We start from the raw sequence: 23,868 nt of genomic DNA, 5'->3' as shown, positions 1-23,868 counted from the left end.
TGGCTGAAAACATTCATAAATATTGTATTTTTGAAACATGGCACAAAAATGATTTTAGCAACGTGACAAAATGACAATTCTTATTTACTAATTGACGTGATTTAGTGTTTTTGTGAAAACGCAACACATAAAATACGAATTTTTTGTGGTACTTCTGGGACACACTGTATTTAAAAATATGAATCGATAGGTTTTTTTAATAGCTACAACTTTCTCATTTAACTATTTTCGATTGGAGTAATTTTTTTTTTTTATTACCAAAAAGTAGTTTTTTTGACTTTTATGAATTTTTTAGGTTAACTTCGCCGTTTATGCGCCACAGGAAAAAAATCTTTCTTAGACTTTTTTTTCCTATATCACCATATTTTTTGTTTCCAGGCGGTATTTTTTGTAAATTTAACATGAAGCCGTGACAGATTGATTGGACTATATTGTGCAATTTTCCATCGAGTTGTCCATTAAAACAATTGTAGAAATCACAGGAAATCGAGGGGAAAAAATAGAATGGGATAATGGTTTTGACTTACCTCTGTCAGTGAAACAGGAATAAATGAAAGTAACTTGAAACTTTATTAACATAACTCGGTTTTAAATTTAAAACAAATTATTAGTTATCCTTCACTTCAGTCTCTTGAAAAACACAATCACTCGTCCATTTCCGTTGATAAACCACCGACCTCCAGCAAACTATCATAAATTATCTCTTCCGGCTGTTCCTCATCGGGAATGTTACTGTGGTCCGTCAACTTATGATGGCTCAGCAAGAACTTCCTGTTGAACGTTTTCCCGCACAAGTCGCAGAAATGCTGCGGATTGTTGTGGCACTTGACGTGTTCGTCTAGGGCTTCTTTGGTTTTAAACTTTTTCCAGCACACGTTACACCTACAAAGGGAACCGTTAAGTAAAATACCGACTACAATAGAAAAACACTGCGCTTGCCTGGAGAAGTTGACCGTACCGCCCCGATGAATCTCCTCGTGTCTCTTGCAGAGGATGTTGCGGGGGAACGTTAACGGGCAGAACTGACACGGGTACCTCTTCAGGTGCGTTTCCAGGTGACGCTTCAACCTTATGATGTCTTTGTACCACTGCCCGCAGAATTTACAGGGCACGGGTTCGCCTGCAATAAATCACCGTCATTTATTTCCGAGGCGTTCCTCAATGAAATTAAAGATAACTCAGGGTGGGTTATGGCCCACAGTCAACCAAAATTTTTAGAAATGAAAAAAAAAGTTAAGAAAAATTGAAACTTCGTTAAAATCTAGAATATACATGGTTCCAGCCACTATGTTTAGTGACTGGAATATACAGGGTGGCCAAATGAAAACAAAACAGCCATTTTCAGGAACTGCGTCAAGATTGTAGAAAAACGCTCAGACCCGTCGATTTTAGATTAAAGAGGGACATTCTTTGCTGGTATTTTTGACTCCGCCACTTTCACCCCCAAGCAAGGGTAAGCATCACCCCAAAATATTTAAATGGCATTGGGGGTTGAGTAATATTTCTTTTGAAAGCTCTTACAATTCTCTTTACAACAGACTTTAAATTTTATAATTCCGCCCAATACTTTGAAAAAAATTTACATTTTAAAATTTAAATTATGTTTAGTTGCTTACTTACTACTTAGTTGATTAAATGTTCAAACTGATGACCGCCCGCTTCCATACAAGAATAAAGATTTTGTTCGAAACGTTCGCGCACATTCCGAAGCATTTCCGGAGTGATTCGACGGCATTCGTCGACGATTCTTTGACGCAAATCTTCCAGCGACGCTGGCTGTGTTTTATAGATTTTACTTTTTAGGTATCCCCACAAAAAGAAATCAAGGGGCGATAAATCCGGTGATCGTGGAGGCCACTCAATGCTGCCTCTTCTCCCAATCCAATTCCGTAGAAAACGTTGGTCCAAATACTGACGGACAATTAACGCATAATGCGGAGGAGCACCGTCCTGTTGAAAAATCAAATGATCTTCATCATACTCTGGAACATTTTCAATAATATCAGTCAAGGCAGGGTCAATAGCGTCTTCCAGTAATTGCAAATACATTTGGCCAGTCAAATTACCAGGTAGAAAAAAAGGACCCACCAGCCGGTCACCGAAAATTCCAGCCCATACATTTAATTTTTCCGGTTGCTGTGTATGCACCTCGTGAAAAACTCTTGGGTTTGAATCGGACCAATAGCGGCAATTGTGACGATTTACCGTCCCGTTCAAGAAAAAACTGCATTCATCAGAAAAACAGATGTTAAAAAGGAACTGTGGATCGTTCCCTGCTCGCTCACTCATTATTTCGCAAAATTGCAAACGGCGGTCATAATCATCCTCATGAAGTTCCTGGACTAAATGTATTTTGTATGGATGGAATTTATTCTTCTTCAAAATGGTTTGTATGCTAGTTCGATTGATCCCAGACACAGATGCCAGCTGCCTCGTACTTAATGTAGGATCAAGATGAACTTGTCCCAAAACTGCAACTTCACTAGCTTCATTAACTATAGGTTTTTCAATTTCTCGTTTTTTATTGGCTACGTTCCCTGTCTCTTGAAATTTTTTTACTAACTCTAGAACATACTTCCTCCTGACATGTCGATCTTGATGTTGTTCATTAAATAGCTGAGCTGTTCTATTCGCACATTTATTGTTCATAAAGTAAAGCGAAATGATATCTACCCTTTCCGCAATGGAATAAACCATAGTGTTTAATTTTCAAAAACACAATTAAATAAACTACCAACCAACGCTTCCAAATAATACTAGAAAATAATTTGGAATCCACTAATTTTACGTTCGTTGTGTGTGTATAGCATTCATTTCTGTTTTTTACAATTGTTTTTTTACGAAAGTGATAACAAATCACCAAAAACCAATGTAACGCAAGAAATACTAAATTTATACCATTGGCGTACTTAACTCGAATGACTGACATTTTTATCATTACTAATTTGTTTGTACATAAATTTCAACTCTAAAATCAAAATTCTTATTAAGTATTGGGCGGAATTATAAAATTTAAAGTCCAGCAAAGAATGTCCCCCTTTAATCTAAAATCGACGGGTCTGAGCGTTTTTCTACAATCTTGACGCAGTTCCTGAAAATTGCTCGTTTTGTTTTTATTTGCCACCCTCTATATACACAGTATGTTTACCAATCTGGAGAACTAGGAAAACTGGAATTATCAGGGAATTTCATAGATCTGGAGATATCAGAGAACTCCTATAATTCTCATAGAATTTTTTAACATAACAATTATAATAGATCTTTGTTTACGATGTACTGCCACTGGATGTCATAAAGTTTTTTATACTACAAAAAACCGGTCTAATACTGTGACCTTAGGGGACCTAACAATTTACCTGTATCATAAATTATACGCCGCTTCCTTGTGTTCTTTGCTTTCCTCTTCTCGGATTGCCGTTTGCTAACGATTCTCGGCTCGCCTGCGTGACGTAACCTGTGGTTGTGCAAGTAGTCGGACCGACCAAATTTCTTATTGCAAATGTTACACTCGAAAGGCTTTTCTTTGAAGTGGACCAATCTAGTGGGAAAAGTGTCAATGTTAACATCCTTAATTTCCAAATTAAAGACAAGTCAATGTTTAACAACAACTAACGTACATAAGCTGGTCTTAACGACAAGACTGAACGGAATTCAAGGAGTATTGGTACTAAGAACAAAGTTAGAGCTTTGAATATGGGAAAAATCAAAAAATTATCTACATTAATCTACATGAGTATGGTTAGAGAAATATGTAGAAAATTTTTAAAAACATTATTTTTTGTTCGATTGGCGATCATTTGATGTAGAGTTAAATTTTTCACAAAAAAAGAGACAATCACTTGCCAATAAATAATGTTTAAATCGACTTTGGAATGTTATTTTAAAGATATGGTCAAAATATGGACCGAATAGAATAAAAATTGTTGGAATTATGCTGCAAGATCGAGACAAATGTCAGTAAAAATGTCAAAACCAATTTCATACTTTGACGTGTTTGCGAGCGTTTTGGACCGTTTCTTATTGTCTGGCGCATATTATTGTGAAACTTTATAGTGGAAAAATTGAATTTTCAAAATTATTAATTGCAGTTTTTCCTATAAATATGTATAATCTGTTAACCAGATCTCTTTTGAAACTTTATATAAGGTATATTTCTCAAAATCAAACGGGGTTCGAATTATTGTCGGAACTGAGTATATTTACTTTTTTCTACTTTATTTATCGACAATTTTCATCAAAAAATTGTACAACTACCGCAAGCACGAGCAAAAAAATACAACCTTTCTAGTAAAGTTGAAGAACGTGATGTTTTTATTAAAAGACTTCAGAACCAAGAACTTTTGTACATTTACATCAGCAATTCCGTCACATTCCATTATTATAGCAGTGTTTTATTTAAATGAGACCTCAACTATTCTGGATGCTAATTGATCAATCAACTGTTAATTCCAACTACTCTGACTTGTAGATGACAAATAATCTACAAGATGTGCTGTAATGCTTAATGGCACAAAAGATTGCTTTGTACATACTGACAGAGAGTGACCTACTGATCTGTAGGTACCATGAAAGCAATACTAGAGTCCAACTAAGTGAAATAAAAATATCAATTAACGATATTGCAGGGAAACCAACTACTCTGTGGACTAAAGCCTATAGTAGGATCATATTCGATGCAAAGTAATAATTCATTGCCTGTCAAGGGATCCAGTGCGATACGGTTTTAAGGGGTTTACAAATTGAATAATTTCTTTATGTATTATGAACGGATGAAGGGATCAGTTCACGTCTGGCACCCTCGTTCCTACAAAAATTCCTTTATTCTCATAAACTATTTATTTTAAAGTCAACATATGTACTACATTTTACTTCTGTACGCGCCACTGTTGTTTACTTGTTTTTCAGAGGCACTCTCCGATTTACGACCAAGCTCGCCAGGTTAGTATTTGACGTATAACCAACCACTTCATACACTCGATGCACCTGGGCGACTACAGCTACTACCAGAACACAGTGCATATACAGCAGTTATTTCATATTTTATATTCAATTTCATTTTAAATTTGAAATGGCTCCTAAAAATGATGACACGATTTTCCTTTGATAAAAGACTAACAATTTTTTGCTCTACTTTGCATCGAATATGATCCTACTATAGACCAACATTGAATTATACCTGCCATATCTAGCAAACACTTAAGATCAATTGTCACCAGGCATAGTCCGGTTGCAAACTTATTCATTCTTATCTCTATGACGCGCTGGGATGGCTGATAAATGTTCTAGTGATTTGGATGTATCATCATATTATAAGTGAGGGCAAAATATAAACTTTATAAAAGATGTATAAACATGGTATTGCCTCAAAGTTGAGGATGTTATTAATTGTATGCATTGTAGAACTTATAAAATTATTAATTTTGAAAAAAATTGCTAAATAATAAAGATACGGATAAAAATCATATATCTTAGTATGGTCCTGGTCTCCTCTTTTCATGGTTGTACTTGCAAATTTACCAGAAAAGATCAATAAGAGTACCGATAAATAATATTTTCCTCGATAGAGGTTTTTTGTTCAGTATGATGCTTTTCATTTACGGAGAATATTGACAAAGTGCAGATGCAGCACCTCGTTTATATGCAGGATGAAATCACCTAATACTGCGAGTGTCTGTTAACTTAGTTCTAAGACATTTATAATAGCAAGTAATTTCAAAAACTTTTGAAGAGTTTATCGCAATGGAGAAGTGAATAAAGTGGAATAATTTAGGTGGCGAATAAGAAAAATGAGTGATAAGCTGTTCAGCAAGATTTTGTGATCACATTAACAAGCATAGGCAATTTTATTTCTTTTCGTTATTTCGCATATTTTATATATTTATATTGTATTTGGTAAAATTATCAAATTTTATGAGTTGTATGTCATATAAAAAAAAAATTGCCTCAACTTCGAGAATATTCATCATTGTGTACCTCTTTTCTGCACAAAATGAATGATTACCAAGAAATTACAAAATACGGATTCAATATTATACCAAATCTTTTAAAAAGATGGGAACAACCCTCTCGACAAAATTACATTCTATTTCCGATCACCAAACAAATATTTCTCACCTCATGTGCATCTGAAGTGCTGCCTCGTTCTTACTGAAAATGCCGCATATGGTACACTGCTTGCTGTAGACCTTATCGTGAACATATTTTACATGAATGTCTAGCAGTCTCCTAGTCTTAAACACTTTGGAGCACTTATCACAGATGTACGTTTGATCGCTTGCGTGACTCTTTAGGTGACATCGTAGGGTGCCGTAGTCCTTAAATCCTTTCCCGCACACCTCGCAGATGTAGCTGTTCGGATCGTTGTGGGTAAATCTGTGGGCTCTCAGCGAGTCTCTCTTTGCGAAACACTTGCCACAGGTTTCGCATACGTAAGGGGGGTGTATTTGGCAATGAGCCTCGTAATCTTTTCTTGTTGTAAAACTAAAAGAAAATACAATATCATGCAATCCAAATATTCTTGTATTATTTTGCTAGTAAAATACATATAAAAGTATAAATTTTCACATATCGTCTAAAGTTATTTATTTGTAACACAGTTTTTGCTTTTTTTCTAATTTATTGGGTACTTTGCAATTAAAAAATTGATTAAAGAAACTCTTGCGCCTAAAGAGTCCGATAAGTATTATTTTTGTCCAAAAATCTCACACTGAAAAGAGAAGACAAACACAAAAAGCACATTATACATTGCGTAATTTATATAGTTGTTAACGTTTTGAAAATCGATCTATTTTCGTTTTCTGAAGATATGACTTCACATACAGCATTAATGCAGCAAAATTTGGTCAGAGATTTTTAAGACAAATTTAAGGGACCCGTATTTTTTATTTTTGCCAAGTGGCCCCCTCTTTCGGAGTTACAGCCCCCTGAAATCCACCCCTAAGAGTAATATTTTTTTTATATCTCAGAACCTTGTTGCATGAGAATCACTAAATTTAGTACACAGGGGTACTATGACATATGGAATCTGATGCTACGCTTTTTGGCGGTGAACACCATTAAGACAATTTTTTGTAGGCCCCCTTGTTTTTGGAGCCAAAAAAATTTGGTCGCATTGTAATGATTGTCTTATTAGCTGTAGTGATGGTCTTATTACTTATCTTTGTATATAAGATTTATTTATTTTTGTCAGATCAGCTAGGGTCTCTGGTAGCTAAGGAAAATTATTGACAAAAAAAACAAGATTTTTGTATTAGCAGAAAAATAAACATAAAATTATTTTGAGGCCTCATCCTTTTCAAATTCAATTATATCAGCAAGAATTTAAAATATATTATTTATGTTGCGATAAAGTTGTTGGATAAATTTTATTGATAAATATATAATAATTTTTTAAATAAATGCATTTTACAGAAAATAAAATATAACCGGAAACAATACAGAATATACGATATAACTGCCATGTATCGATTAATTTGATCTTAAGGAAGATATTTCCGCACAACAGTTCGTTACTAAAACTAAGACGTTTGAACTACTCTATCAGATTTTTTAACACACTGCTAAAATTAAATTAACATTAATGGTAGTCATAAATAAGGACAATTTCTGACCATAAAAAAATAATCCAGGAGATTTAGGAATTTTTTCACTTCAGTTTTGTCGATTTTTAGTCGAAACTATGCCGAAGAAAATTTACGCTGTTATAAAGGAAAGTGGATTTTTTTTTTAATAAATACAAGTCAGTCAGATTTTTTAGTCAAGAAGTCACTGGTCAGAAATCAGTAGTCACTGAAATTATTATTTGAAAAGTTGAGGTGAATTTGTAAAAATATATTTTTTCCACACAAATATAAGTTCGCTTCTCTATCCAAGGACATCGAAAGTGCCAACTAGTGAATTTTCTGATTTAAAAGGTGTCCCAAGATTCACACAAGAAGTAATTTTGATAGAAAAGACATGTTTTTAATTAAAAAAAGCACCATTAACTGTCATTGTCTGACCAGCCGCTTTTGGTCCGATACAACACTTTACCGCACAACGAATTTAAACATAAATAAAAAAAAATAAATTTAAGTAGTTTTCACTTACCTTTCCATGCAGGTTGAACATTTACGTGTTTCCTTAACATCGGCTTCCTCGTCGTAACTCTCATATTCCTCGGCAAGCGTTTGTTCATTCAACTCTTCCTCTTCGCTTTTCGGAAGCCACTTTGCCACCGTCTCGTACTGAATCTCAACATCATTTTCAACATATGACACGTTTCCATACTGCAACGTCATACTATCTCCTTCGCTGACCTCATCTAACTCTTGGTCCAATATAGTGACGTTCTTTATATCAGCGGGATCTTCAACCGACATATTGTCACCCACGGAAACGGTGTTGCCGCAATAATCATGTTCAGTATCGACTTCTGCACTTTCAATTTCCTCCACATTTTCACATTTTTCTATTAATGACGTGTCTGAAATTGGAAAAAGTTTAAATTTTCTAAGTGTGATATGAAAACAAGGAAAATTACAATATTACCCTCATTACAATGCACTTCTTCCTTCTCCTTCATAAGCAGAGCATCTACTTCTAAACACTTTATAATAAACTTCATTGTAGACATCAAAATTTTCAAACAATTCGTGCACACCACCTCATCGTCGTTCAGTTTCATTTCCTAGAAAATATTAGTGAATATCGAGGTAAAATTGTACTAGGACTAGGTTTGTATTAGAAAAAAAATTTACCATTTCGGGAACCAAAAACGCTATTACATCCTTAATGGTTTTATTTAGAAACATGTTTTCCGTGACCCACGTACTTGTGTCTTTTTTAGTAACATTTAAGCAAGTCCTGCAATGATATTCTTCTTCTTCTGCTTCTTTAATCACGGAATGATCGTGAGAATCGATATTTTCTTAAAAAAAATTGAAAAAAAATCAATGCGACACCTCCAGAAATCGGCATATGTTTTACGAAAAATATGATAATAGGCAACTTACCTTTATGGCTTTCGCTGTTTGTCTCTTCACAGACTTCTGTAATATACTCAGGAAATTGGGATGAATGGGTAAGACTGGCAGAACAATTACTACTTTCGTCTGTGTGTTTAGATGGCATGGTTATATGAACAATGTTTGCGTCTGACATGTCTAATGAAGGCTCTGGCTCACCTGTAACAAAAAATACAAAATTATATTTAATAATTAAGAAGGGAAATTCATCTCTATACATTTTTTACAGTATTTTAAAAGTTCAGAAAATTTTGTGGCAATTCATAATTTACTTAGAAATAGAAAAATTATGTGTCACAAAAATAATAATTTCTCCCGGAGAAGCTTTCTGCAAATTGTTAGAAGTAACAGACATAAATAATTATATATTTTATTATTTAGCATAAAAAATGATATTTCTCATCAGAAAACAATATATCAGGTGAAATTTTTTGTTTTCTTTTGTTCCTAAAGATTGCTGAAAAAAAATAAGGCAAAATAAAATTAAAAAATATGGATTTTATACAGGCTGTTACAAATTTGCTTCTCACTACAGGGATCTCGGAAATGGTAAGAGGTACGAAGTAGCTTCAATGGGGGCAAAGTTACGTTGGAAATCTGTTTTCTTCCTTTCAGCCTTGTTTGAGGTGATATTGAAAAAAGAAGAACACTTTCTCATTGGTCACTTTTTGCCCTCTATCGAATGGCATAATCAATTTTTATATGTAATGTTTCGTCTCTCCAGGACCATCATCATTTTTTTATATACGACCATGGAAATTTTATTACATTTTTTGGAAGCCGTCATGACCCCCAATACTGTACTACCTCAGCCCGAACCAGATTCAGACATTTTGTCTCAAAAAATTCATCTTCAGTGTATTCGTTCCACATTTATCTAAATTTTTTATTTGGATTTCTTTGTCTATTAAATTATCGTACACTATAAGTGTCGTTAGACCCTGTGAAATCCATCTAGTTATTTAAACTATTACCACCACTCATTAAAATAAAACATTATTAGAGTTTTATTCCCATGTCCATAGTTATTTGTAGGCTTCTCGAGTGCTCAAAATTCAAACAAATTCCGATCTATTATTTTCAGGATATTCATACAAATATATCTGACATGCTCTTTCACAATTGCGGTTACAGATATTATAAATTCCGATAATATTTCGCTGATCTTCATTTTCAACCTTTGCCAAAACGAAAATGTTTTTATTAATTTAATTTACTGAATTTTTTCAAAGAATAATATTCAGTTGGCGTTTTGGTTGTTCATATGCATTTTTTAGAATTAATTTGTCATAATAAAATTAAAATTGTAATAATGTTGTAATTTTGACGCAACAACTTATTGAGTTATGACCAAGTGATGGNATATCAGGTGAAATTTTTTGTTTTCTTTTGTTCCTAAAGATTGCTGAAAAAAAATAAGGCAAAATAAAATTAAAAAATATGGATTTTATACAGGCTGTTACAAATTTGCTTCTCACTACAGGGATCTCGGAAATGGTAAGAGGTACGAAGTAGCTTAAATGGGGGCAAAGTTATGTAATCAGGGGACCAACATTATGCCTCTAAAAAATCAAGGCATGTTTTCGAAATATTTGAAAAAAAACGAAATTTTAGAAATCCGTTTTCTTCCTTTCAGCCTTGTTTGAGGTGATATTGAGAAAAGAAGAACACTTTCTCATGGCCACTTTTTGCCCTCTATCGAATGGCATAATCAATTTTTATATGTAATGTTTCGTCTCTCCAGGACCATCATCAACTTCATTTTCTTAAATACGACCATGGAAATTTTATTACATTTTTTGGAAGCCTTCGTGACCCCCAATACTGTACTGTCTTAGCCCGAACCAGATTTGACGTTTTGTCTCGAAAAATTCATCTTCAATGTATTCGTTCCAAATTTATCTAAATTTTTTATTTAGATTTCTTTGTCTATTGAATTATCGTACACTCTAAGTGTCGTTAGACCCTGTGAAATCCATCTAGTTATTTAAACTATTACCACCACGCATTAAAATAAAAAATTAATAGTTTTATTCCCGTGTCCATTTCTAGGCTTCTCAAGTGCTCAAAATTCAAACAAACTCCGATCTATTTTTTTCAGGGTATTCATAGAAATACATCTGATATGCTCTTTCACAGTTGCGGTTACAAATATAATAAATTCCGATAATATTATGCTGATCTTCAATTTCAACCTTTGCCAAAACAAAAATGTTTTTAAACATTTACTGAATTTTTTTAAAGAACAATATTCAGTTGACGTTTTCGTTGTTCATATATTTTTAAGAATTAATTTGTCATAATAAAATTAAAATTGTAATAATGTTGTAATTTTGACACAACTTATTGAGTTGTGTATGACCAAGTGATGGTAATAGTTAATAATAATAAATGTTTTATTGTAATTCGTGGTGGTAATAGTTTAAATAACTAGATGGAATTCACAGGGACTAACGACACTTACAGTGTCAATAAACAAAGAAATCTAAATAAAAAATTGAAATAAATTTGGAACGAATACACTGAAGATGAATTTTTCGGGACAAAACGTCTTAATTTGGTTCTGGCTGAGGCAGTACAGTATTGGGGGTCATGAAGACTTGCAAAAAATGTAATAAAATTTCTAGGGTCGTTTTTAAAAAAATGAAGTTAATGATGGTCCTGGAGAGATGAAACGTTACATATAAAAATTGATTATGCCATTCAATATAGGGCAAAAAGTGGCCATGAGAAAGTGTTCTTCTTTTTTCAATGTCACCTCAAACAAGGTTGAAATTAAACAAAAACGGATTCCAAAATTTCGTTTTTTTTTTCAAATATTTCGAAAACTAATCACATTAACCTTGATATTTTAGAGGCATAATGTTGGTCCCCTGATTACGCAACTTTGCCCCCATTTAAGCTATTTCGTACCTCTTACCGTTTCCGAGATCCCTGTGGTGAGAAGCGAATTTGTAACAGCTTGTATACTGACTTAACGTTAGTTACCAGGAGCAAAAATATCAGAAAATTTGATGTCGATGTACAAAACGGATAGGCAACATAAAAATATTCAAATGTATTCCCAAATTTTGGTTTAAAATAACAACTTTTCGGAGAGCCAAGATCAGTTTATAGTTCGTGCACAGTCAAAGAACGATATTCTTCAATCATAAATTGCACACGCTTCATATTTTCCGGTGTTATTGTGCTCAAAGTTTAGCCAGAACGCGGGTGACTGTCAACAGACGTGTGGCCATTTCTAAACCACTAGTACCACTCTTTTATCTGTGTTTTGCCTATACACTTATCTCCAAAGGCCTCCTGTACCATTTCAATAGTTTCCGCACAACTCTTTTCGAGTTTAAAGCACATCGTTGGTCACATGTCTCCATCATTTTCCGCTATAACAAAATTCATGAATGCAAAAAAGGTACTGTAAACAAATAAATGCTGCGTGCGAATTAACACGTCCCATTGGTAACTACAGCAGTGGTATTTCTTTTCCATCAATGTGAAATACAAATATGTAGTTGTCCTAATTTTTTCATTTAGTCTTCATCAGTTATTAAAAAAGTTGTAATTCCTGCTGAATTTGTTGAATGTTGATCAACTACTTGCATGTTCTACTTTAACAAATTTATTTTGTGGTTAAAATAGTCAGAGTATATTTAAATGTAATAAAACTCATTTAATAAATACCTGTCCGTTTCTCTCCTATTTCTTCTAAAAAAATTATTTGTTAGTTTAGTACATATAAATTGTTTAGTTATTTTATGTATGTATTTTCAGTGGAAATAAAATAGTTTTGTCCAATCAAAAGGTATATTTTGCTTTTATAAAATATTTTTGCATTTATGCTAAATTTTGTACTTTTTCTGAAAAAAGATATGGTCATCGTATGTGTAATGGCTAAATACCTAAATTATGTAGATACCTATATCATACCTTCGTTAGGTAAATTTAAATCTGGCACTGCACCAAATATCAAATTAGATCTATTGCGATTTGCTGGAAATTTTTGATTATCTGAGAAATGTATATCACACACTCGATAAGCTTTAACATTTCTTAAGCAAAGGTCTCTTCTACCAAGTGCTTGGGCCCATACTTGGAATATCTGTAAAGAATAACAAGTCATACTTACTTTTACCCACTGTGTAATTAAAAAATCATTGCGAAAATTACAATTTAAATTTTTATGGTAATTACAATATTATGAACGTTAGGTTAGTAAATACATATATATACCTCTGGATGTTTAGGAAACACGTGCATTTTTTGTGTTTTGTGATCGTTATTACAGTCCTTTACCACACACTTGAACACCATTTTTATAAACAATAGTTCAACATCAAAATTAAACCAAACACCAAAAAATAACTACTAACCTAACATTCGAACACGATACGGTACGGCATAAAAAAAATGGCGTTGATTGTTTTGTTTGATAGAGTGGATTGAATAAAAACTTACCTTTTCATCTTTTGGAAATCTGTGCATAGAGACAGCATCTCCTTTTGAAGTACAAAAAGGCACACAACAGTAAAACATTTTTTGTCTAAAAGCAACATAAATCACAATATAAAACACCGCACACGATCAAATCAAAACACAACTGCTAGGTTAAGAAACAAATACAGGGTGATTCATTAAAAATGGGAAATTTCTTAACTGGATATTACACACCCAAATAATTATATGATTGAGCTTAATTTGTTATACAAATGATATAGGTTTGCGAGATACAGGGTGTATAATGTTGGAATTTTAATTTGGAATTTCTCAATAGGTAATTTTGGAATTTTTAGCAGAATTAACTCGAAATTTGGTAGTTGTTTTTTGTTTTTACACAGGAAATGTACTTGTTTAATTCATCTAACTTTATCGGTTTTTGAGTTATTTACATTTTAAACATTTAATGTATTTTGCTTTAAAAAAATGTTTATTCTTTAAAATTACAAGTGTACGGAGTAACAATAACATTGACAAGTAATAATAAAAATCAGTAACAGTAATAAAAAAAACTTCAGAGTAAATCCTCAACTTGTTCGTCCTCCACCTCAGTAGACTTTGCCATGGCTTTCTTAGAGCTTTGGATATTAAATAAATTTTGTCGATTATTTTTAATGGCATTCATGGCTTCTTGAATTTTTTGTCGTAACTCTTCGACGGAATTAATTTTCTCTTTGTAATTTGTGACCATATTGAGAAGTCCAAAAGGTTTAAATCCGGACTTTTCACTAGCCAAACAAATTCACCTCCACGGCCAATCCAGCGATGCGGAAAATGTTCATTCAGATACTGACGCACTGGCAGAAAAAATGTGGTGGTACTCCATCCTGCATAAACCATATGTCTCATCTTATGGCTAGTAGTACCAAAGAGGATACAAATAAGAGTTTTCACTCAATACTAATTTCATGTTCCAAGTTTCATTTTTTGCGTGGTATTTTTATGTGTCCGATGCAAGCGCCGTAGTTTACCATACAATCATTGAAACAAGACCATGTTATATCATCTTTAATACATAGCAGGCCTTGCCCATTTTAAAATTGTTGTTCATAAAATCCAAATTGATAGAACATAATTACTTATTATGCAGATAAAAGATCCTAAAAGTTGTCCATTAGGATTTAGGATCTTAGGAAATATAGTCGCGTTAATAATTCAGACAAATTGCGTCACGGGTGACATAACGCAATTGTTTTTATTGTCAACATAATTTTCGATAGTTTGTCGTGTTGAAAACAATCATTTGTTGTAATTTAGTGTAATATATAGTATAAACATATAATGCGATATATATAGTTTTATTATTCTCTGTTGTAGTTTCTTAAATATTTTGATTGAATTATTCATTTGTTCATATGACGTAAGTCGTCTGAATTATTGCTGCAATGATATCAAATTATCTTACCTCCAACTTCAGTTGTTACATCAAACTGCTTTGATGTTCCTGGACAAGGTTCTGATGATGAGGGTGTAATATTTGGCACATATACATTGGGATTTTCTGCAATTACTACTTCTTCATCACGTTCTGCAAAAAAAAATTGTTAAATGTAGATGTACCTATTAAGGGAATATGTTAGAAATGTACTAGGCATAATAGTAGGTATCGCATTTTTCTTCAGTTTATTCTTTGCTATATCACTAAAAGTGCCTGCAAACATCTTGGCGTCAAAATGAGAACTGCAGACTCGGTAACTTCTATATAAATGTTCTGATGAAAAATGGGCAAGATTCAACCTATTACAATTTTTTAGCCAAATCGAGCACCTAAAATTAAATGAAAAATTACATATAAATGTAGATTCATTTAATTATAACAATGACAGTAAATGGCTTACCTTTCATCATCTTTTGGAAGTCTAAATAAAGTTAAATCTGAAGATGTATTGAAACAATTTTCAACAATGCACTTACGTATAGTTTTTGATTTTGGCATTTCAAATAGTTTATAAGTCTAGCTTATCACAAAATAAATATTACAAATAACTAAAAAAAAAAACGGAGATTCAAATGGAATATCAATAACACACTATTATTAAAATTTCTACCGATTCATACACAACTATCGTCGACGAATTATAAGATTTAATTATTAGATCATGATATGCGACGAATGAATAACCTAACCCGACTTTAGTAGTACCAAAGATTTACAAACAAACAATACAAAAAGAGATTTTACTTCATTCCTATATAAACATTTTCTCTCTACTATTGTGCCTAGTGATGGGCGGGTCGGGTCTGACCCGGATCAAAGATTCGGATCTTTACGATGATCTGACTGACCCGAATCCCGATATAGGTAAGTTCTGTCGGATCACTCGGGTCGCGGACCTCAGCTAATCTCGTATGGCCGTGCTGTGGCACTATGTAATGAAATTGATCGCAGAGGTTTACGGAGTACGCCGCCGCTCCCGAGACCCGTATGTAGTGATGGGAAGACTCGTGTATTTTAGTGACCCGGGTCATCTAGATCAATCATTATGATGACCCGTTCTGCCCATTCATGCGGCTGAGCCACCTGCAGTAGCGAGAGCGGTGACATCAGATGATTATGATATATTTTATTGGCTCGTTATTTCCATCAGCTGCTCGATTTTGTTTAGTAAAATAAAAACAGTTTTATTCTCTCATGTCAAGTGAATTATTATGTGAAAAATAATGTAGACTATAGGATTTAGTAGATATTTAGATACCTATCTTTCTACTAACTTACCTTGCAACCTTTAAGGATATATTTTATTTATTTAAATCGTTTTTTTATTTTTTGATAAGTGGATATAATAGCTATTTATGATATAATTTTGGATATATANAGAATTTGTACTTAGGTTATATTTAAGGGTTAGAATTTATTATACGTTATAAACTATAAACCAAAATTTTAGGAATATTCAAAAAATAAACTTATATTAATGGAGAAATCTGTAATGATTATGTTTTTAATACTATATATTATGTTATTATATTTTTTTGTATATTATATTGTAGGTATGTTTTATAATATGTATAAGTATTAGTCCACGCTGTATCGTTCCTCTTGCTAGGAACATGATTCTCATTCGAATTTTTTTTCATAATCTTACTAAAAAAATGACCCTTGAATGACCCATATCCGCATGTTACTAATGGTCAAAAATTGTTTAAACAATTTTTACAAAACAAATTCGTAATTTTCGATTTTTTTGCTTGAAATACATTTTTATAGGCTTTTTGGGGTATCCTGAACAAAAATGTTCATATGCAACTTTTCTCTAAAATCTACTGTTTTCGAGATATTAACGATTTTTTGGGAAAAAACGCGATTTTAACCATTTTCTTCTCTAAGGATTACGTCAGTAAACAGGAGCTTACAACAAGGAATTTTAATTACTCTTCAAGTTTTCTTTTAATAATCCGTATTAACTCCGAGTAAAAAATAACCTATTACCTATCTAAAATATCCATTTTCTACTTTTAATGTCATACCACGTAATATTCTAATTCAAATTTCATATTATTAAAATTACCTACTACGGTACTGTCAGGTAGAAACTAAATATTTTATTTCAATAATAAAAATTCTTTTAATCCGGCCCCGATTATTCCGCTTAATCTGAGAGAGTTAGCACGATTCCGTCTCGCTTGACACGGACTCTTCCAGCTGTATTAAGCTGTGTCCCAGTGTTGTATCTATGGTGCCAGAGACGGTTTAGCCCACAGTCCATAAAGACTAAAGAGACGTCGCCGAATAAATCAATCAGCCATTGGAAAACAAATACGTCACCAAATTCCTCAGTTTATCGTCGTTCAACCGTCATCTCTTTCTGGCTCATTGCATATCCCATAAGAGAATAAGAGGCAAATTTAAAATCGTCATTTTTCTTGTACCACGCTCCTTTTAACATAAAATAATAAATTTGATCGGTTATGATTATGGTTAACCAAAAGGTAATTTGAGTCTAAAATGTTATCTTTATATACAAAGTAAATTTCTACATTGAAATTTGGAAATAAAAGGGTGAAATGTGAAATTGTCTTGAATACACACCTCACCACGATCAGTCACGATTTTTGACATTAAGTTACATAATTAACCTAAAATTTGTTAATTTTATTACAGATATAGCCTAAATCTATTAATATCCATAAGCAAAGAGACATTCATACGCAATATACCGTGTATTATAATAAAATGAAGGGGAGAAGTGAATACATAAACAATTTAGAGCTACCTTAATATTCTCTTGCCTCTAAAATAAAAATTGTGTACAATTTATATGATCTTATTGTATCTATTTTTGCCTTTAATTAAATTTCAAATAACTTACCTAAGTACTTTAAATTTTTATAATAGGCTGCAACATAATTTATTTTGTATGTACCAACTACAGTTATCACATTTATCCTTTTACAGTCGATGTTCCGAATAAAAAAAATCTTAAGTTTTAACAAGTACCTATACTATAGGTGCCTTAGTCTTTAGCCTTCTCTGAAAGATTTCTTTTCGGTTTTAGAGATAAATGTAGGAATAAAAGGAATTGAAGTTATTCGCAGAGAATTTATGATATTTAATTTTAAGAAAAGTTGTAGGGTTTTACAAAAATATTAAAATCACATTTTGATAGATAGTTAAAATTTTCAATCGTTTTTCTAACAATCACATCAATTTGTTGTACAACAATAACAATAAATTTAGAGTCTAATAGTATACCTACAATATAGAACTAACCCTTTTGAATTTAAGTAGTGTAAAAACATGATAAGTCCTTTTGAAGTGAAAACAATCAGTTAAATTAGAAATTTATAATTTAACCTGTTTTCTTTAAAAGTCTTTCTTGATGGTAAACTTAAGAGCTCTGCTTGAAAATCGCGTTCAGTCTGAATCTTCAAAATGTGTACTACAAATATGTGCAGATGAATGATTAAACAAATTGCGTATCTTCCGTTCCACCCATATCTTTCTAAGTTTTTTACACTTAGGAAACACATGAAATTTAATTTTGAAATTGTCTTGTTTAGCACTATAAAAATTATTACTGCAAATTGCACCACTACACCGCACTCCTGGCATTTTTACCTGGTAAATTAATAGTTTATATCAAATACTACACCATTAACTTATTAAAAACTATTATCAATAACTAACTAATTATTGCAAAATACCCAAACAGCTATGAAAGATTTACTTACATAGTTTAAAAAATGTAAAGTTACTGGTAAGTCGCATGTAAATAAACATAAATCTTAAAGGTTAGAAATCATGTGACATAGTACGAGTTAAACCACGCCCATAATTTGTGTCTATTACTCGACTGTCTTTTTTATGGACCGAACTTAAAAATGTAGGCAAAATACCATTTTCGCATATTATATAAAAAAAATATTAGCAGTTTATTTTTAATAATTTAATAACTTAAGAGAAAAACTGCATTACAATGTCAAAAATAGGACAGTCCAATAATATTATTTTGACCTGAAGACTGGGTTTCAAATAAAACTATTCGGGTTTTCCCCGAGTGGAAGAAATATAGTAAATATCAAGAACAAATTCTAAAGATTAAACATGCCGCCTCTATACCGATCAGCTGATTGTACTATAAGCTGTGACTCAACAAAGTGAACTGTAACGAACTGCACAGTTTTCTACTTTTGTTTATAATCCAAACTAACAGCGCAACTAAAGATACATGTAAATAACACACATGGCAGTTAATGATATACTTCAACTTGTTATTAATTAATAATAGTCTTATTACTTTGACTTACCTAGTGTAATTAATGGTGAAGCATCAAATCTTAATGTAGTTTTAACATTACGAAAATCAATTTTATATTTATCCAAAAAATGATTATCACAAATCCTGATAATGTTTCGCCTTTTTGATTCGTTAATGTCAAATAAATCTGGCCTATTGATTGATTGACACCATATTCTTCTCCTCTAAAAAAATAATGCATTATGAAGAAAAAACAAACAGATAAACAAATAAATTTAAACTGTCTAAACTAATTAAATAGAAATGTTCTAAAAACAAAATGACAAGTGTGTTGTAAGGATTATGTATTTATTTACTGCTTTTTTTTTCAGTGTGAGATTTTTGGTTAACTAATCTTGACTGATTTTTTTATCACAAAGATTTATTTAATAAATTTCTTCATTTTTTTTTTTAGAATTTTTTTTTTACAAATAAGTAACTTTAGGCAACATGACGGAAAATATTGAAAAATGAAAATAAAACCTATCTGTGGGTATTGAAATTGAAATTTACCTCATCATTTTTTGGCAAAACATGCATCTTAATGCCTTCGTTGGCTGTCACTTTACATCCACGAACACAACACCGGACTACCATGATGCTTGATTGTGATAGTTAAAATCCTGCAAACATAATTAAGTATTAAACAATTTTTATAATCTAGTTAAAAATTATTTACATACAACGCATAGATTAATCTTAGTATTAAACCACTTAACGTCTTAGCACTTTTCGGCATTCCACAGTCCACATACAGTAAAGATATTTGTTTGTTGTTGCGTGGTTAAACGACCGATTAGCAGAATAGCGGCAAGCAGGCAGATTGGTAAAAACGTTCAATAACCTTTATCTAGGTTCAATAATCAGTAAATGATTTAATATTTAATGATTCTCTAATTTAATTTCTGTCAATTTGCATTGATGCATTCTAGCAGCACCTTTTTTGACGCAGTTCGGTACTAAAAGAATTTAAATTTAAAAGAAAAGAAAAATACACTTCTTCTATATTGATGGCCTAACATATTTTGTAATATTTGTATGTATTTGGCACGGATTTCTTAAATTAAATTTAATTTAAGAAATCCGTGGTATTTGGCCAGGTTTTCAAGGTTTCACTAGTTGTGTACTTTAAAATCTACAACTCCATACAGCCGACAGGATCCGGGCTTTAATCTTTTCCAGAAATCAGAAAAAGGGTGAAAGGAAAGCTGCCACACCGTAATCACAATATAAAACAACATTCTGTGGTGTGATCTGTACTCCATGTGAGTAGATCAAATGTCGGTAGTTAATATGTAGTCCTCAAAATGTCAAAAATGAAATTTGACATCATAATAATATCTTTAACCTATAAAATGAGAAATCTACAGTTAGTTTATTCTCTAAATAACGGCAAGCAATATTCTACCCAGTTGCTGAATTATGTTCCCAAACATAATCCAGTTCTAGACAGTGACGTGAGATTACTAGAAGATTTCATAAGTAGTTCGAAAAGAATCGCTGTTCTCACAGGAGCTGGTATATCTACAGAATCTGGTAAGTTTAAGTTTACTTCATTCACGACTTCCTATTACGAGTTAAGAAGGTTTTTGTAGGAATTCCTGACTATCGCTCTGAGGAAGTCGGGCTTTATGCTAGAATTAATCACAGACCGATTCAACATCAAGAATTTATAAAATCAGCTTTGGTTAGGCAAAGGTACTGGGCCAGAAACTATGTGGGTTGGACTAGATTTTCAAACAGTCAACCTAATGCAGTACATTTTTCAATTAGAAATTTGGAAATATGTCATAATAAAGTTTCAAGTGTAATAACACAAAATGTAGACAGCCTCCATTACAAGGCGGGTAGCAAAAACATTATTGAACTACATGGAACGGCATTTAAAGTGATATGTTTGCATTGTGGAAAGGCTTTCTGTAGACACTTCATACAGGAGAAGTTGTCGAAAATGAACCCCAATATGAAAGAAACTTCCACAATGGTTCGACCAGATGGCGATGTGGAATTATCTCAAGTAAGTGTTATGTTTTTCGATAAACCTTTTTGATTGTAATAATTGTTATTTAGGAAAACATTATGGGGTTTAGACCACCCTACTGTGACTCTTGTGGAGGTCCTCTAAAGCCCGATATAACATTTTTTGGAGGCAATGTTCCTAAAACTAGGGTCGACACTGTTCGGGATGTGGTTTCGGGAAGCAACTCATTATTGGTTTTAGGATCAAGTCTGTCAGTGTTTTCGGGTTATAGGATTATTTTGCAGGCCGTAGAAGAGAAAAAAAGTGTGTGTATCGTTAATATAGGCCCTACCAGAGCGGATAAATTAGTAGAATTGAAGATATCTGCTAAATGTGGTGATATATTACCAAGAATTTGTTAATTCTTTTGTGACTAAATATGTACATAAAGTTTAATACAGTTTAAGAGTAATGTGACATTCTTTACCAGTGTTTCTCCTGTAAAACCTTTATTTAATTATGCACTTATTCATTTACAATGTTATTACTTACAAATGAAAGCAAGGTTTAATTTAAAAAAATATTTATTAAAAAATTATTCAGCTATCTCCGTACACTTCAACATTTTCGAATTTTCTGAGCAAAATGTCAATAAGAAGTCTTTTTTCCTTAATATCAGTAATAAACTAATATAGATTATTTCTATATTTTACTCTTAAAACATATACAATAAACTTTTAAATAAAATTCCATAGCATCCAAATTATCTTATATGATTTTCAAATTGCAATTAACATCTCCCAAAATTATTATTTGACTAGGTAATAAGAAATTTTGAACACAAAACTGAAATATATATATTTTAATGTTTTGAAGTTCTTAGCGCTGGATAATTTTGAACATGAAGTTAAAACATAATAATTTTTTAGATATTCTCGTTATAGTGTAAGTGCTTAAGTTACATTTGTAATTTTAGATAACAGTTTTTACTGACCAGCATAATTGTCGGTATCAAAATTATTATAAAACACAAAACTATTGCACATTTATCACATAGTTCCTAACATTGAGCAAAAAAATTGATGTTTTTTAAACATCGTTATTTCACCATATATTTTTGCAAACGTGGGTTTACTTATTGTTCGTTACAAGTATTTATATTACAAAAGAGGACGGATCATACTCATTCAAGAAAAAAAATTACCTACCACAAAACATTTTCACAAATAATATTACCCACTAAAACTGGTAACACAAATACAAAAAAGGGACCTATTATTAAATAAAAAATTGTAAAATATTGGTTAAATTTACTTTTAAGTACATTCTGTAATTTTTTGGTTCTAACTAAGGAATATTGTTGCAGTGCATTCATTGTTTTCTACTGGTTTTAATTTGTTCGTAGTCTTTAAGAATTTATAAAGGGTCGGTTTAACCGCTAAATGCGAAGTTCATTTCCATCTTCACTTATATCCAATAAAGTGTATGTGTCTCTCCTAGATATGAACCTGTTGGATCCGTATATGTAAGCACTGCTTCGCCTTCTCAAGGTTTTCATTCCTAAAAGAAATAATTGGTTTTAATAAATTTAAACAAAACATAATCTAAAAAGTTGACAGTGAGAACATACACAAGAGAACTATTTAGCCTGTATCAGACAATGCAATTTTATTGCAGGGATTTGGTTGCCGCTATAGAATCCATGAAATTTTTCTTATCAGACTGCAATTCTGTCCTGGCAACTGAATTGCATGAATTAGAACTTGCTCTATTCCGTGCAATAAAATTGCAGGGATTCTAGTTAAGCCTGTATCAGACGATGCAATTTAGTTGCAGCGACAAAATTGCGGGGATTTTGTTGCGGGGACAAAATTGCATATTGCATGCTTATTATCATACAGTGCGACAGAATTGCTGTAATTTGTTTAGTTTGCAGTAGTGTTACCAACTGTTCATTGTTTAATATGTAAAATTTCTTGTATGTATCTTGTAAACAATTATTTTTTACTCAAGAAAAACATTGCAATGGATGAAAATTTAAAAGTAAATTGCTGTATAGCTTTAATAGTGGCTTCAATGGTGTTACTAACAACAACCATGATGACCAGCCAGCAACAGCTAGGTTGGTAATAAACAAATCTTCATAAAAGTAACTAGAATCTCTGCAATTTTGTTGCACGGAATAGAGCATGTTATAATTCATGCAATTTAGTTGCCGGGACAGAATTGCATAGTCTGATAAGAAAAATTTCTTGGATTCTATCGCGGCAACCAAATCCCTGCAACAAAATTGTATTGTCTGATACAGGCTTTTCAATTTTGTTGTTAAACAATGTGCAGTTGGTAACACTACTGCAAACTAAACAAATTGCAGCAATTCTGTCCCATTGTGTGATAATAATCATGCAATTTTATCCCTGCAATAAAATCCCCGCAATTTTGTTGCTGCAACTAAATTGCATTGTCTGATACAGGCTTTTTATAGATTGGAACCTCAAGGAGTGGGGGAATGGACATTAATTAATTAATTAATAAATTAACGACTGTAGCGCCGAAACATTTTTAGTTTGAACTAAACCAGCTTTCTAGATATTTGGGGGGTATAGTATTAATTCGTTTGGTAGGTAATACATATTTAAGTAGTTCTTCCTAAAAATGTTGTAGGTTGTCA

General features: G+C 32.2%; 3 protein-coding genes across 11 annotated transcripts in view; 1 reads left to right on the top strand and 2 right to left on the bottom strand.

Moving 5' to 3' along the window:
- Positions 1 to 549: 549 nt before the first annotated feature.
- On the bottom strand, positions 550 to 20,243 carry LOC108904905 (zinc finger protein 557). 8 transcript variants are annotated; one of them, XM_018707626.2, is made up of 11 exons: positions 19,917 to 20,243; positions 19,751 to 19,860; positions 19,248 to 19,422; positions 8,994 to 9,164; positions 8,739 to 8,908; positions 8,530 to 8,668; positions 8,089 to 8,464; positions 6,115 to 6,480; positions 3,357 to 3,538; positions 940 to 1,120; positions 550 to 882 (listed from the first exon to the last, which is right to left on the bottom strand). In XM_018707626.2, exons 2-11 carry the CDS (start codon positions 19,832 to 19,834, stop codon positions 645 to 647), a joined length of 2,082 nt encoding a protein of 693 aa, XP_018563142.1. In that variant the 5' UTR covers positions 19,835 to 19,860; positions 19,917 to 20,243; the 3' UTR covers positions 550 to 644. The 8 variants fall into 8 exon arrangements, with proteins under 8 accessions (XP_018563142.1, XP_018563141.1, XP_018563140.1 ...); XM_018707625.2 differs by having other exon boundaries at positions 19,921 to 20,243; XM_018707624.2 differs by lacking the exons at positions 19,248 to 19,422; positions 19,751 to 19,860; positions 19,917 to 20,243 and adding exons at positions 14,905 to 15,027; positions 15,088 to 15,266; positions 15,338 to 15,586.
- Positions 20,244 to 20,543: 300 nt separating this feature from the next.
- Positions 20,544 to 21,660, top strand: LOC108904893 (NAD-dependent protein deacylase Sirt4-like). Its single transcript, XM_018707606.1, has 3 exons — positions 20,544 to 20,773; positions 20,833 to 21,254; positions 21,308 to 21,660. The coding sequence occupies exons 1-3, from the start codon at positions 20,545 to 20,547 to the stop codon at positions 21,617 to 21,619; spliced, it is 963 nt and encodes a 320-aa protein (XP_018563122.1). The 5' UTR covers position 20,544; the 3' UTR covers positions 21,620 to 21,660.
- A 103-nt stretch (positions 21,661 to 21,763) lies between these two features.
- LOC108904906 (scavenger receptor class B member 1) overlaps positions 21,764 to 23,868 on the bottom strand; it is a 144,471-nt gene continuing 142,366 nt past the window's right edge. For both annotated transcript variants that reach the window (XM_018707627.2, XM_018707628.1), the window contains exon 12: positions 21,764 to 22,757. In XM_018707627.2, the coding sequence (XP_018563143.1) occupies positions 22,636 to 22,757 (122 nt within the window). In that variant the 3' untranslated portion in view covers positions 21,764 to 22,635. The remainder of the gene's footprint in view (positions 22,758 to 23,868) is intronic.

Source organism: Anoplophora glabripennis, unplaced genomic scaffold (genome assembly GCF_000390285.2).
Source record: "Anoplophora glabripennis isolate ALB-LARVAE unplaced genomic scaffold, Agla_2.0 scaffold197, whole genome shotgun sequence".
In the NCBI taxonomy this organism is placed as follows: domain Eukaryota; kingdom Metazoa; phylum Arthropoda; class Insecta; order Coleoptera; family Cerambycidae; genus Anoplophora; species Anoplophora glabripennis.
This window is presented reverse-complemented; position numbering and strand designations above follow the sequence as displayed.